Source organism: Berkeleyomyces rouxiae (assembly GCF_048999995.1).
Source record: "Berkeleyomyces rouxiae strain 22BRR77 chromosome Unknown BrBRR77_ptg000003l, whole genome shotgun sequence".
Lineage (NCBI taxonomy): Eukaryota > Fungi > Ascomycota > Sordariomycetes > Microascales > Ceratocystidaceae > Berkeleyomyces > Berkeleyomyces rouxiae.
In genome coordinates, this window is record NW_027396493.1 from 2,063,780 (window position 1) to 2,078,048 (window position 14,269).

Below are 14,269 nucleotides of genomic sequence, written 5' to 3' on the forward strand. Positions count from 1 at the left end.
TCTTGAAGATCACGAGATTGTCTCTCTGGGTGATAATTGTCGGAGTCGGCGATCTTCAGGAGTTATCGTGACGTGGAACAATGATACGGGCTGGCAATGGATCAAAGTATGAAGAGAGTACACACAGCTCAGCAGAGAACGAGCGCTGGACAAAACGATGCTGGGCAGGCCTACGATTCCGAAGACGAGCCAAAAATAACAAGAAGGGATGGGGAAGAGGCCTTCGAAATCTCGTGTGAGCATGTATCCAATGCAATGTAATGCAGTGGGCGTCTTCTAAAGAGGGATTGATGCTGATGCAGGAAAATGGAGCCTAGATTTCTTTTTGCCGTGGATTTGGGGGGGCTTGGTGCACTGAACGGGATTTATGGGGCCACAGGCACTCAGTGAGAAAGGCCACAGGCGCCAAGTCGCAGAATCGCTGGGAGAGCGTGGCCTGCAATTACCAATTAAACAAGAAAGAAAAAAAGAAAAAAAAAAAAAGGACACGCGCAACAAACCAAACTACGGGCAGGAACCCAGTGAAGAAATCAAAAAGAGCAGGTTCCCTCGTTACTAGTTAGGACACAACATCCCCTTTTTTCCAAGGTTCTTTCCAGAAGGACAGGGCGCTGCCAAAAAGTCTTGGTGGTCACTCGTGCAAAAGTATGTATGTAGGCAGTTGATGTCACGGAAAAGAAGGAATGCGTCCCAGCAAGGTTGTAAAATGCAGGGCTGGGCAAAGCACGCAAAGAGAGAAGATGCCACGGCGTGTGCTTTTTGTTGGTTGCTTCAAAAAAAATCCAGGGAAACAACCATCAACATCACCACTAATAGAGAGGAAGAGGCAACTGCCTACGAGGCTCTCTCCCGGACCTTCCTTCTTTCCGTCCTATGCCCTACGTCTTACCATCTCGTTATTTCCACAGTTGTCCAACAACCAACCCAACTACACACTATAGTTATACCAATGCAAAAATACACACGCACTGTGAAGTTGACTATATCTCCTCCTCCCGGTTATACTATTATGCATGCTTCTCCTTCTAGTGCCTGTATGTGTGGCGGCTAGGGCTTCCAGTGGGATTTCCAGGGGTTGATAGACGGCTGCCAGGGCACTCAAAGCTCAACGCACAGTTGACCAGCCCGCAAATATGCTGCTTTAGTTTCAGGAGACCAGCCATCTTCTACCAGCAACAGGACGAAGCAGCTGGCATTGAAAAGAAAGAAGACTGTATCTGGCTTGTGCGGCTTCTACAGAGTCTGCTCACCACATTATATAAGATCACCGGCATGTATCATGACCAGTGGTACTTCTGTGGCTTGGTATGGAGTGTGCCATGGCGTCAAAACTCAGACATGTGTTTTTGGTGTGCCACACGACGGGAGGAATGCCCCCCTTTGCTCGTGGCTACTCGAGAGATGGAGTCTACTAGGTTGGGAAGTTAGTCGGCCAACCTTCTCGTACTGACACGACAAGTGTAAAGGGGGTCTCAGTCTCCATCATCACCATCATGGCAGTCCCCTGGGGCGGACGCACCCGTACTTGTCTGTAGATTGCCAAGACGCTCAACCTCCGGTACAGTGGATTTGGTCTGCCTCCCAGGCAAAGTGCTTATTGGTGATTAGTGTCGGTTATGCACACAGTTAACCCCTCAGCCAAACTAGCTGTTGTTAGGGCGTAAAAGCATGCATGTAAAAGCAGGGGCAACTTTGTGGGAACCGATGAGCGCCAAACCTGGGCCTCAAGCTGCACCACTTTATCGGCTGCTCTTTGCTCTGCGTGCTGTGACCTGACATGACATGTAAGATATCTGTACATCTGCACAGCACTGTTGCACTTATAAGTGCGTATATCTGTATACATGACACATTTCGTCATAGTACAAGCTAAATGGCCTACGGGCATTCGGCTCCAAGCGAGAGCACTAGTTATATCCCAAGATTCCCAAAAGAGCGCGCCATTTCTAGCTTTTTGTTTTTTCTTGTCCCTAAGAAACCCGGCCACCAGCCATCATGAAATGCAATGGTGTCGTGTCATGTAGTGTCGTCTGGTCCTTCCTGTGGTGCCAGCTGCCACAGTCTCCTCGCCAGCTGCCACCACCGCAACTCGGCCGGTAAAAGTGATCTGCACTTTTGAAACACACAGTCTGCTATGCACAGAATTCATGGGCACTTTGGGATGTTAGCACTGGATTTACATCTCCATGTACATAGTTGCGTGTAGTTACGTATTATGTATTCATTGCACATCAGCTTAGCCTTGCGCTCCCAACAAGTACGTAGCAATCTATAATGTCCATGTGCTACCCTCCATCAAATGCGTGGCGCGGACATGAGACGCGTTCCTGTGCATTGTCGTAAAGCCAGCGACCAATCAGGAAGATCACCGGGCCGCTGCCAAGACAAACATTAGGGTACAGGTGTAAGGGTCTATCCAGAGGAACATGTCTCACAACCCTATTGAGAAAGTCTATATAATGATGCTGATGACCAAACAGCCTGACCCTCAGGTCAACACAATGCCTTTCTTGTTCTTTGTTGGTCATCCCTTCTTTTCTCTCTGGGTCCAGATGCAACGGGTAAGTAGTCTTAGACAGACGTAAGATCTGCCTAGGAATTAGCGTCTTGCAATGCGCCACAACTTGCCGGCAATGTCGCCCGTCTTGTATAAAGCCATCTCGGATCTCTCACCTCACACCTTACACATTCTCGTATTCCCGTGCAGAGGGGTGGGTGAGGCAAGTATATACAAGTACCGGCGGTATTCACATGCAGTTATTACATGCAGGGCCGGTTGTCTATGTATGTGTGCTACTATGAAACAAATGCATAAACATGTCCCGTGGCTGAATCTTGCAGCTGTCACTTTGCACCAAAGACAGATTCAACTGCTGCAACCAACATATACGACGCATGCAATAAGAAACCCGCGGGAGCATGCCTGAAAACGGTGTCTGTCAAGGCTTCATGTTTGTATACCCGTGATATACGGAGTCCAAGATATACAGGTATAACGTGAAGCTAGGGGTACATGGAGAACATAATGATATTAAGAGCTGAAGACAGCGGCATCGCCGTTAGCTGAAAGAAAGGAAAAGAAAAGAAAAAAAAGGAATAATTATTGATAGATAAGACACCCAAGAGAAAAAAAACCAAGCTGGTACAAGCCCTCCAGAAGGACAAGGGTAAATTTCAAGACATCAACGAAGATGAACCTCGTTGTGACACATACACAACAAAAGACTTGGAACTGAGCACATGTAACAGAAACAAAAAACAGCATAACGTTGGCCAACCATTATAAGATCTACAGGAAAACAAATCTGAAAAGCAAAAACATAAGCGGGAGCCCCAGAGACATGAATAGTAAAGTGAATAAATGTATGGCAATGTATACAAGTAAACGGGAGTAAAAAGAAAGACGAGTCTTAAACTGAAGACTGAAGGATTGCCATGAACATGCATGCAAGCAGGGCATGCCACCCACATGAATGACACAGCCCGAGGCATATAGAAACAATCAAGAGAAAATATTGAGCAAACCACAACCACCCTCTAATCATGTGGGTGCCGTCGCAGCCCTGTTCAAGGCTAGTGATTTTGCTAGGAGCCGCGACCTTTGGGGTTGTCGGTATTGCATCTGCGGCTCGATGGTAGTCTGTCCGCGAACGATTATCGCTGAGCGCAACTGGGTCCTTTGTAGCAGGGAGCCAGGCCGTCTCTGCACATCGCTGTCCATCCACGTTTGCTGCTGAGACGGATCGAAATTCCGTGCCGCCTAGGCGTGGACCTCGGATTCCTGGTTCTCGCACGTGAACAAGTTGATGTGTGTGTCGCCCCATGCCGAAGCCGCCAGCACTGGCCGGTGCGGGTGGAAGTCGGTGGCGGATATGGGGTTGCTTCGGGTTTGCTGTAGGAAGCTCGAGTATGGCTCAACGCGGGAAAGCTCCTGGCCATCCAAGTTGAATACCTTGACAGTGTGGGTTGACGTACCGCTGATGTGAAAGTTAGCAACATGATTTCTTTGACTGTAGAATATGTGATGGTTAACTTACACTGCGAAAACTGGAAGATGTTCGTGGGTGCTCGCGGTGCGGAGCGTATCACGGGTTGTTTGGAAGGCATGTAGCGGCTTGTCCATGCGAATGTCCCACAGGCGGACCTTTCCATTTCTGCTTGCACTTAGAAGCTCTCTTTGGCCACCTCTTTGCATGTGTACACTCATGACCCATTGACGGTCAGTTTCATCACGCCATTTCTTGACCATAGAGTCTTGCGGTCTCAACCGGAGGTCGTATACACGAACCGCACCATCACCAAAGCCTGCCACCAAGGTATTACCGGTCATTTGGTCCGACGTAAGAGACGTGACACATGAGCCAGACCGTGCCGGGATGTCCATAATACACATTTCGCTGGCGGCATCCCAGGCTCTGATAACACGAACATCACCAGCAGCGAGAACACGACCACTTACTTGTTGCCAGTCAACAGCCATACCCGAATTGACATTGCTGGGTACCATGTCTGTCAAAGCCCGCCATGCTGTGGCCAATCGGATATTATCGTTAGATTCGTAGCTGCGGTAAATGCGAATCACGCCATCTGAAGAGCCTAGCATAAGAAGCGCCTGGTCATCTTCGTTGATGAAGCGCAAATTGCGGATTTTCGAGCCGGGTGGGTTGCCATTGGAAAATCTGCTCAAGACACCTTGCTTTTTCCAATCCCAAATGGTCACGGTGTTGCCATCATCAGCAGCAGCAAGATGATTTTCATACTGGTGGAACGTCATCTTGACTGGCTGTGAAGAATTGTTAAGCATTCCCAATTGGTTGTTCCACTTATGGCTGCCGGCAAAAGACTTCAACGGCTGTGTTTTCTTGAGGATACCCTCATTGCGCGATCTTCTCCACAACCGTTCATTGTACTCTGTGCTCCCAGGTTCATCAGCCTCTACAGGCTTCATTTGAGGCTCGCGGAAGTAGTCAATTGCCCAATCCAAAATGGTGCTTGGAAGGGGAAGTTTGGCTGGCTCGGAGGGATCACGTGGCTGGAACATTCCAGATACGGGTTCGTGACAAACGTGGTAGTGAGCTTGCGAAAGGCCATCGTCGTTCTGGTCACCATGAGCAGCAGTTGGTGAGTTTTGCGGGAGGTTGCGCATAGAGCTGACTCGGTGGGCATGGTTGGAAGGAGTGGCACTAGGAGAGGGGGTGGCACTGCTAGGCCTGTCTTCGCTATTGAAAAAGGTACCCAGAGGAAATAGCATGCTGGCTGTGCGTCGCAAGAGCCCGGGTGACGAGAGGGGTGCATTTGACAAACTTGAAGAAACGTTGTTCATTAGGCTGTTTTTTGGCGCATGGCGTGATGAGTACATGGCGTGCTTACGGTGAAGAACCGTGAGCATCCTGCGGGCGTTGGGGCCAACGGGAGACTGAATTACGGCGTCAATGACGTAGTCCACAATGATGGATGCCTCCTTTTGAACCTCGGGATGGGCATCAACACTCATGGTCAGTGCAACTCTCCACATGGCAGCAAACACGGTGTTATATGACAGGCCACGGGCAGAAGGTTTGATGGAACCATCTTTTTCGCGATCTGCAGGGAGCGCAAAGTGGAGACCAGATCTGGTCTCGGCGGTGTCGTCGCGAGGAGTGTTTTTGGACAATAAATCTTCTTCAACTACATGTTCGTATGCAGCAACAACGAATTTACTTTCGTAACGAACGATAAAGGTTGACATAAAGACCAAAAACTCTCTGCGAACCATGGCGCTGCCATCGTTTGCCATGCCTAAAACTGTCCAGGCCAAGCCCTCCTCAATCTTTTGCACTTCGGGCGTGATCTCTGGGATGCCGAGGAAGGTTGCCATGGCGTATAGCATAGACGCACGAACTTCACAGTTCAAGTCCTTGCTCAGTGTAGAAAGCTTGGACAAGGCGTCTTCACGAATTCCTCTCCATTTTGCTTCAGGGAGAGTTTGCCACAGCTGGCTTAGACACAGGCAAGCCCACTGGCGCAGGAGCGCATTGCTGGGGTTTTGTATGTGCAGGAGGCACGAAAGCATGATGTCAGATGAGTTGCACGATCTTTGGCCAATCTCGTAGTCGCGGCAGACCATGGCAATGATGAATGCACACATGGCCTTGTGTTCATCTGCATCAGCCACAGGGATAGGCTCCTGGGGCTTCAGAATGGTTGCAAAATAAAGGTAGCAGGAGTCCTTGACGAGGTCGGCCTGACACGAGTTGTCCACGGCCAATAGCCGCGTCCAAATGAAAATCATTACCGGCCTTAGCTCCATGGCAGTAGATTGCAGTAGCTTCAGAACATATGGGAATATGCCTATGCTTAGTGCTAGTTGGACTGCCCAAGGACCGAGATCAAGGAAGCGACCTAGGAGAATAAGAGCACGTACTCTGTGTTGTTGACTCAGTAGCACTTGTAAAACAACAGGAAGCTGTTCCGGGGGCTGTTTTTTGATGGCATCTCCTTGAGCAAGGTATGTGTGAAAGGCAGTTAATTGATCCGCGAAAAAGTCAGAGTGTTCATACTCATAATCTATGCCCTCTTTCTCTTTGAGCTCTAGCATAGGAAGTTGAGCTAGAGCCATGTCAACAGCCCAATCCCAGCTCTTCCAAAGAGGATGCTGGCGGGTGTCTGGGAGCTCAGGGAACGACTGGGGGTGGCATCCATATGTCGACATGATTCGCTGGGCAAGAAGGAAGTTTCTGAAGAGAGCAGCGACCATGAGATCCTGACGGAAAAACTTCCTGAATAGATCGCGAGGAAGGGTTGTCCATGCGATAGTATCGGCAATGGCTGTAAAAATCCAGTTGAGCTCACCCAAGGGAGTTCGTCGTTCTTGGAGGCGACCAGGCAAACCACGCGCCCGTTCTGGCGTCATGTTTGTCTTGAGAGGATTTTGAAGAGCAAAGTAGACCAAGGCCATGTGAATAGGCGTTGTTAAACAGCTGGTGAATAAATCCGCTGGCAATAGAGGGTTCGTTGGCAAATGCTCGCCGGTTCTGCAAGCCGCAAGATGTATGTATGGTCTGTAGTTGACTCTTTGATGATTGGGGTCGATAGCTGCTGCCTCATCGTCTTCGGACTCGTGCTTCTCGACAAAGCGGTGATAGTTATTGACTATATTACCAGCTTCTGAGCAGTCCCAGACAAACATGGTAGGGCCAGCCAGCCATGACTGTAGATCAAGCAGAGACACGGGAATGTACTGGGTGTAATTCCTATTGAACACCCAGAACTCGCCGGAAACTGTGGGCTTGGGCACTCCGTGACCGTTATAGTGGAAAAGTACTCGCTCATCTTTAGCGTTTCTACGCAAAGACTGGCAGAACTTTCGTGTTTCGTCGACGGAAGGGTCGAGATACTGCTTATAACGGGTCCGGATTGCAAGTGTTTCGTATTGGGATTGGAGAGCCTTGCCGATGGCATCGAGGGCTTTGGGGCCGACTGGGGCGGTGGGGTCAATCCAGGCTTCTTTTCGGGCGCCAGGCGTGGTTCTAAGTTGGTCTGGGGGCTCGACATCGAGGTTGAGACAGATGGCCAGAGCGGCAGAGATGGTCTTGAGCCGGTCATGCATGCGCCACTCCTCTAGTTTGAAGGTCGAAGGCGCGGGTCTTCCGGTATTCTCGTAGCGCTTGTCGGTGTAGTACATTTGCCATCTCTACGAAGGGGCTGAGGGTCAGTAAGGTCCGGACAGATGCGTGTGTGTGTGCGGACTCAACATACGCTGGCGAGGGATACTATGACATCCTCGGAGAGGTAGTTTTCCTCAAAGCCGTGCCTAGCACCGCAGTAGTGGTCGTCTTCATGGCCGGTCTCGCTGTCTGTGTCGCGCGGGTTATATGCGCTCCTGGTGCGCAGAAGCGGAGGGGGCGGGCGCTTTGGTGCCCGGGCAAGGTCGGTAGACGGAGGCAGGCCGTTGTTCTTGTTTCCAGGGGTGCTCGAGGGCCGACGGTCGTCGTCGGTCTGGTCCGTCTGCGCTCGATTCTCGGGGTCGTCAAGGTAGGATTTGCCCATCTGGACTTGCGGGTGTGCGTTCCGGGCCATGGTGCGATGTGACCACGAGAAGAGGGTCTTTGGTGGCTTGGACACTGTGTAAGGGCGTGGTTGGGGGGTGGAGATGTGAGCGAGCGCGACGTAGGCTCAAGGCTCGGGGGCGCGCACGCCGAGAACGGATGAGTAATTTGCTGTGGTTGGACCCGGCTAACTGGGCGTTCGACGAGCAGAGCTGATGCAGCTGGCGGCTGCGGATGAGGCTGTAGCGATTAGATTAGGTTTCTCAGCGCACCGACAGCGAGAGACCAAGCCCTGATCCAAAAAGAAATGAGCGGCTGCAGGAAGCAGAGGCGGCGATGATGGTTGGGCCGAGAAAAGACTGCGAAAAAAAAAAAGAAAAGAAAGACGCGTGGAGACGTGTTGCGCGGGTCGATTGGGGCGGTGATGAGGCAGAAAAGGTTCGATTACCGCCGGCAGAAATGTTTCAGAGACCACCGCAAGCGGGAGGAGAAAATGATGGAGCTCCGCTAACTAGGAACTTGTTGCCTGCTGAGAATCCCGGTGTAGCTCTAGGCGGTCTTCAGCTCGGGTTAGCGCAAGGCTGCGATTCTGAGGGCGCTTGGGCGCAAAAAATCGAGATGGGGCAGAAAACCCCGCGGGTGTCACGTCACGATCGCCAGGTCGGGAATATCGGGAATTAATTAGAGGCGGCGGTGTGTCTTGTGCGGGTAACATGAGGCCAGCGACGGGGTGCAAATCGCGGGTTTCACGCTCGGGAATGGCCGCAACGGAACACAGAAGCTTCGCTGGCTTGCGTCATATTTTCACAGTTCAAAGGCGGTGGCGTGGCGGCTAGCTTTGTCAGCGGCTACTTGCACTGTGTTGATTATCTGGGGCTTTTCTGCCGGCGTGACGCTCTCGCTCTCTTGCGCTCTTGTGGTTGGCAGCACAAGCACACTATGCTCATATTCACTGGAAGTCGGGCTTTTTGGGTGATGCTTCTGAACAACAGCTAGCCAATTATGTATGTATGTATGTAGTACATATGTATGTACACATGTACGTGGGTAGAGACAACCCATTCCATCCCATGCCCAGGACGACCATGACATGCCAGGCCGTAACGGCCAAGTTAAAAGCCGGCATGCAGGCGTGGGCTGTCTGCTCAACCTCAAACAACATGTTTCCTGCTTACACATCTTACACATGGCTGGCCTGTTTGTTGTGCCATAGTGAAGAAATCCTTCTGCTGCAACACAAGGCATCTGAGTTGTCTCCTGTTGGTATAACGAACGACGGCTCACAAACAAGAGCGCGGGCTTTTGGGTAACTACAAGTACCAAGTATATATGTAGAGGCATCTCTTGTGCAAGGCCTCACCGCCTAGAAACAGGCTATTCTGACGAGACGTTAGTCAGCAACCCTCCTGTATAGCCGGGTAGCCGGACATCAAAGTCACGTGTCCCACAAACACAAGAAAAGAGAGACCCACCCAGTGGCAAAATGCTGAAAATAGCACCATCAGAGTGGGTCATTGTTCTTTGGGCCTTCTAGAAGCTAGCATGGGTTGAATGACAACCTCAACCTCTGCTTGGCTTAGTGACTTAGATATGCAATTAGTTACAAGTGTGTATGTATGTATCTTGTACATATGGAGCTGCATTTAAGGCCTGGGGCTTTATACACAGCTGATATAACATCATGTCTGGGAACAAATGCATCGCCTGCATAATGTAACTGTAGATGGGACGGTTTGTTGAGCTCATTCCGTTAGGGTATTGCAAACCTGTTTTATCACTCATCTCAACTGACATATACATACACATGTAATAACTACTTACAATCACAAATTAAGGAACACAACTTCAAGCTCCGTTCCCGCTCACCCTCCAAGTTCCTTGTCTGTGGTCCTCAATTGAGAATGGAGCGCAACAATGATGAACGCTAGCAAGTCGAGATGGATGAAATATTCCCGCACCCATGCCCTTATGAAGATCCAAGGGCCTCAAAGACAAAGCCAGACAAAGTCCGTATGTATGAGAACTTGCGGCTCAACGAACAAGGACGATTGAGCTCTCCAGAAAAGACCACCGTCATATTGCTCAGCACTGCCTGCATTGCCTGGTCATAGGATACACAAGCTGTCCATTGGGAAGCTGGCACTTTGGACGAGGGTACAGATGGCGCTATTCTCGGCATAAATACAGGGATCAGCTCTCTTCTCATTGTAGCAAAATTTGATCTAGTTCTCTCCAAGGTGCCTGTGCTCTCCTAGATTGCGTGCAGCAAACCAAACATGCAAAATTAAACCCTGTAAATGCGCATCTCTTCAACTTGGAGCACGGCTTTTGCTGCAGTGGGTGAAATTAATAGGTTGCCCAGCAAACACTGGCTTGTTCGCAGCACGGATTAGTGTGTTTATGAGTTCTAGGATGAGCCGCCAAATGAAAAACATAACATATATAGTTAGTTGCACACTTGTATTAACCAACTGGCCCTTTGCTGCTCTTTTCTGTCTTCGTTTCCAAGTGCCGTGCGGGATTCGTCGGCAACAAGGACTGGGGTCTCGGGGCCAAGCTAACCTCGAAGGCTTCGGGAAAGCTCGTATAATAATAAGTTGGATGGCTACTATTGCATCCGAAAAGAAAAGACGGCCAAGTTGCGTGAGCTGCAGATTCTGATGACGATGATGAAACCCAAATACCAGTGGCAAAGAAAAAGCATTTTTGGCATGCAGATACCGCAAATCTCTACCGTGGTCGTTCATGGAGAGTGATTTATCTTTACGGATAGCGCATCTAGACTGATCAAGTCTGCTTCTGTGATATTGCAGATGTGGCTTGCAGGGGAGCCAAGGCAGTATGATGACTCGTGCATGGCTGTAGATGAAGGGAACTTTGGAGCTCTGTGGCTTGGTATCTCTAGAAGACTGACTCTTTGGAAGAAATCATGCAGGTAGAGCGAGAGAGGGAGTGGAGAGATGCTGCACAGCCGTGATGATAATGGCCCTTGCGGGGATTTTGGAAGAAAAGCACGAACCACGAGAGAATCAGTAGACCAGCAAGAACACAGACAGAAGGGCCACAGAAAAGAGGGGGAACCGAGAGATTAGTTAAAACAGCGCGGAAGAGAGGAAGCCATGAGGCAAAGTTGAGAGATAACCATCGAAGAAAAAGAAGAAAGAGACAAGAGGACACTGCTGGCCACGAGCTCATGATGCAGCGGGTGGCCGATGTGGAATCCGGCTACAATGACCATCACACAACAAAAGACCAGGAGAGGGGGCGCATGTGGATATGAGCGGACTATAGTAGCATGCAAGTACTTGGACTGAGCACTGGATGCTTTGGCCACCTATAGAGGCTGATTGTTTTTTTTTTCTCGCGGTTTGCTTGACCTTCATAAGGTGAGCTTCGTGGCCACCAAATGCTGTGGTCATTGTTCTCACGAGATCATCATCTCCTTACTTTAACAGCGACTCTCGGCGTTGCTTTTGCATTTTGCAGCCTTTGTTGTTTTCTTCATTGATTTCTTGTGCATCGTTTCTCATACGTCGTTTTCCCTGCTTTCCCGTTTCTGTTAATATACACACTCGCACACCGCATAGATACATGTCATCATGAAGGGCTTTGAGTTTGCTCCCTTGCCGACACCCAAGTCCATCCGGCTGGTCCAGATTGTCCCACGACAGCTGGACGAGGATGTGGACAGCCAGATCCACCTCAAAAGCCGCGTTGTTTACCTCTCGCCAACCCGCCTGCGCCGTGGCGAGTCCAAGAATCCACCGCTGAGACCAACCATCAACTTTGATTCCTACGTTACACAGCCGCTGTACCCGGAGCGGTTCCGCGTGCTGGAGAACAAGAGCCTGCGCCAGAGACTGCGCGACAAGTTCAAGAGAGACACCGCGCCCAAGCAAAAGGCGCCACCATCCCGTGATTCCGAGGCCCCTCCCCCGGATCTGGTTCTGGGTGGTCGCAAGAAGAAGAGCATTTCATCGGATCTCAGCAGCGTGCTGATTCGGGACGGCCTGCTTGACAGCCACAGCTCCTCCTCGTCTGTCAGTGACATCACCAAGGTTAAGAGTCGGCCACTGAGAACTGCCACAGACCCTCCGAACGGAGAGCCACAGTACCGCGACAGATACAGCTGGGGAAGCGCCCACGGGCCCATCTCCGGCAACTACGTGGCTCTCTCTTACGCGTCTACCACTGAGACTGAGCCGGAGCTGGTTACTATCGACGGCGCCAACAAGCCTGTTAATGCCAATGTGGTTGCCGCCCTGCGCCGCTTCCGCGAGCTTGACCTGTTCAAGGCAGGCCTGTGGATGTGGGTTGATACTCTGTGCATCAACAAGGCCGATGCAGCCGAAGTCGCTATCCAGGTTGAGCTTGTTTCTACCATCTACCAGCAGGCCGGCAACGTCATTATCTGGTTGGGCGAGCCCATCAAGAACGACCCTATCGGACGCGCAATGGCCTACGTGCAAGAAATCAGCCGACACTGCCGCAACGAGTACATTCAGGCCTTTGACCACGATCCCGCCGCCAGCCCAGGCCACAGACAACGGGCGCGACTTCAGCTGTACGCTACCAAGAAGATTTGGCAGGACAAGATGTCGGCGTTTATGGAGGAGCGGATCGAGGACACGCTGAAGCTGGCTGCCAGCATTTTCACCCTCTACGGCAACTCGTACTGGCGACGCAGATGGGCAATCCAGGAGCTTGCTGCCGCGGGACCAGGTGCACCCGTGTTTTGCGGTGAGCATATGACGCAGTGGCGGTATGTGCGCGACGCTGCAGAGCTGCTGGAGCCGTTTGAGGGCATCATGGAGCAGCTGCTGCAGGAGGTTCTGGCGCAGCACTACATCCAGCTCGAAGGCAGATTCTCCATTGAACACATTACTGACATTTCGCGGTTGGCTACTCACATTTACGAGAGCAAGCTTGTCAAGACGAGCAAGGGCTTCAAGACCTCTGAGGCCATGGTCTCGGGATCTGACATTGACAAGGTGGCCCAGAGTGGAGGTACACCCAAGGGCCACGAAATTGTCAAGCGTGCCATGATGCTCTCAGCTAACACCGAATGCACCTACATCAAGGACTGCGTGTTCAGTCTTCTCTCTATCCCCGGCATGGTCAAGATGACGGCCGACCAGACGCAGTCAGCCAGCAAAATCTTCTGCAACTTTGCCGTGCGCTCTCTTTCTGAGGATCTTTCGCTGTCGACGCTATCACTGCTAGATGGCCGCCACGAGTGCGACGGCGACCTCCCCTCCTGGTGCCCCAACTTTGCCCGCCCTGAGCCGGCGCGCATGAAGCCACTGTCTGGCAACTGGTGCGCCAATGGCGCCCCCAACGGCGAGATGCGCATGCCCTGGGCTGCGACGTACTTTGAGCGCGAGGGCAAGCAGCTCATGTTCCGTGCCATGGGCTGGAATGTAGACACAATCGATGGCCTGGGCGCTATTTCGCCTACCGACTGTTATAATCTGGGTCTTTGCAAGACCACGGACTGCGATGTTGTCCAGCCGGTCAGCCGGCGTCGTGCTAGCCGCAGCGAAGCCTCAGTGGCTCTCTGGCGGACACTGACAGCATCCACCAGATGCCCAACTGACGGCGAACTGCAGGATATCCTGTTTGCCCTGTCTGGTAAGTACACACTCCCACCTTGGTTTTTGATTCACTCAATACTAACACTCATCTCATAGACGAACCCCCCTTCGAGGCTAGCCCCGAGTATGCGCGCTGGCACTTCCTGCAGGCGTCGCAAAACCTCGTCGTCAACTTCAACTCGCTGTCCTCCCTGCTTCTGGAGACGCCCACGCCCTTCTCGGCATCGCCCGAGGCCCTGCGCATGCGCAAAGAGGTCTCGGCACGCATCAAGAACCGGCGCCTGGCTGTCACGGCCAAGGGCCGGTTGGCTCTAGTGCCGGCGGCCACGCAAAAGGGCGACCAGATCATGATTCTGGTTTCTCATGGCACGCCGGTTGTCGTGCGCCCCAAGCGTAAGGAAGACGGCGACATGTGGTGTGAGATTGTTGGCGAGGCGTTTGTTGACGGCCTAATGTCCGAGAGTGCCGGACGCATGCTGGTGAAGAAGGAAAACTGGTACACGGACTTGCTATACCTTCACTGCATGTAGACAACCGACCAGATCCGGCGTCCGCTTCCCCCTCTACCACCTTTCCTTTCCATTTATTTCCTTGGGTATTTCTTTGTCTTGATTTGTCACCATCATCTCCTTTGTGTTCTATACAGCT

At 51.5% G+C, this 14,269-nt stretch overlaps 2 protein-coding genes across 2 annotated transcripts; one reads left to right on the forward strand and one right to left on the reverse strand.

Annotated features, from left to right (window-relative positions):
• Window positions 1–3,760: 3,760 nt before the first annotated feature.
• On the reverse strand, window positions 3,761–8,058 carry BROUX77_003760 (uncharacterized protein; the record flags this gene model as incomplete). Its single annotated transcript, XM_073748447.1, has 3 exons — window positions 3,761–3,977; window positions 4,038–7,672; window positions 7,738–8,058. 3 exons carry the CDS (start codon window positions 8,056–8,058, stop codon window positions 3,761–3,763), a joined length of 4,173 nt encoding a protein of 1,390 aa, XP_073606185.1.
• A 3,568-nt stretch (window positions 8,059–11,626) lies between these two features.
• BROUX77_003761 (uncharacterized protein) lies at window positions 11,627–14,151 on the forward strand (the record flags this gene model as incomplete). Its single annotated transcript, XM_073748448.1, has 2 exons — window positions 11,627–13,658; window positions 13,718–14,151. The coding sequence occupies 2 exons, from the start codon at window positions 11,627–11,629 to the stop codon at window positions 14,149–14,151; spliced, it is 2,466 nt and encodes an 821-aa protein (XP_073606186.1).
• Window positions 14,152–14,269: the final 118 nt, after the last annotated feature.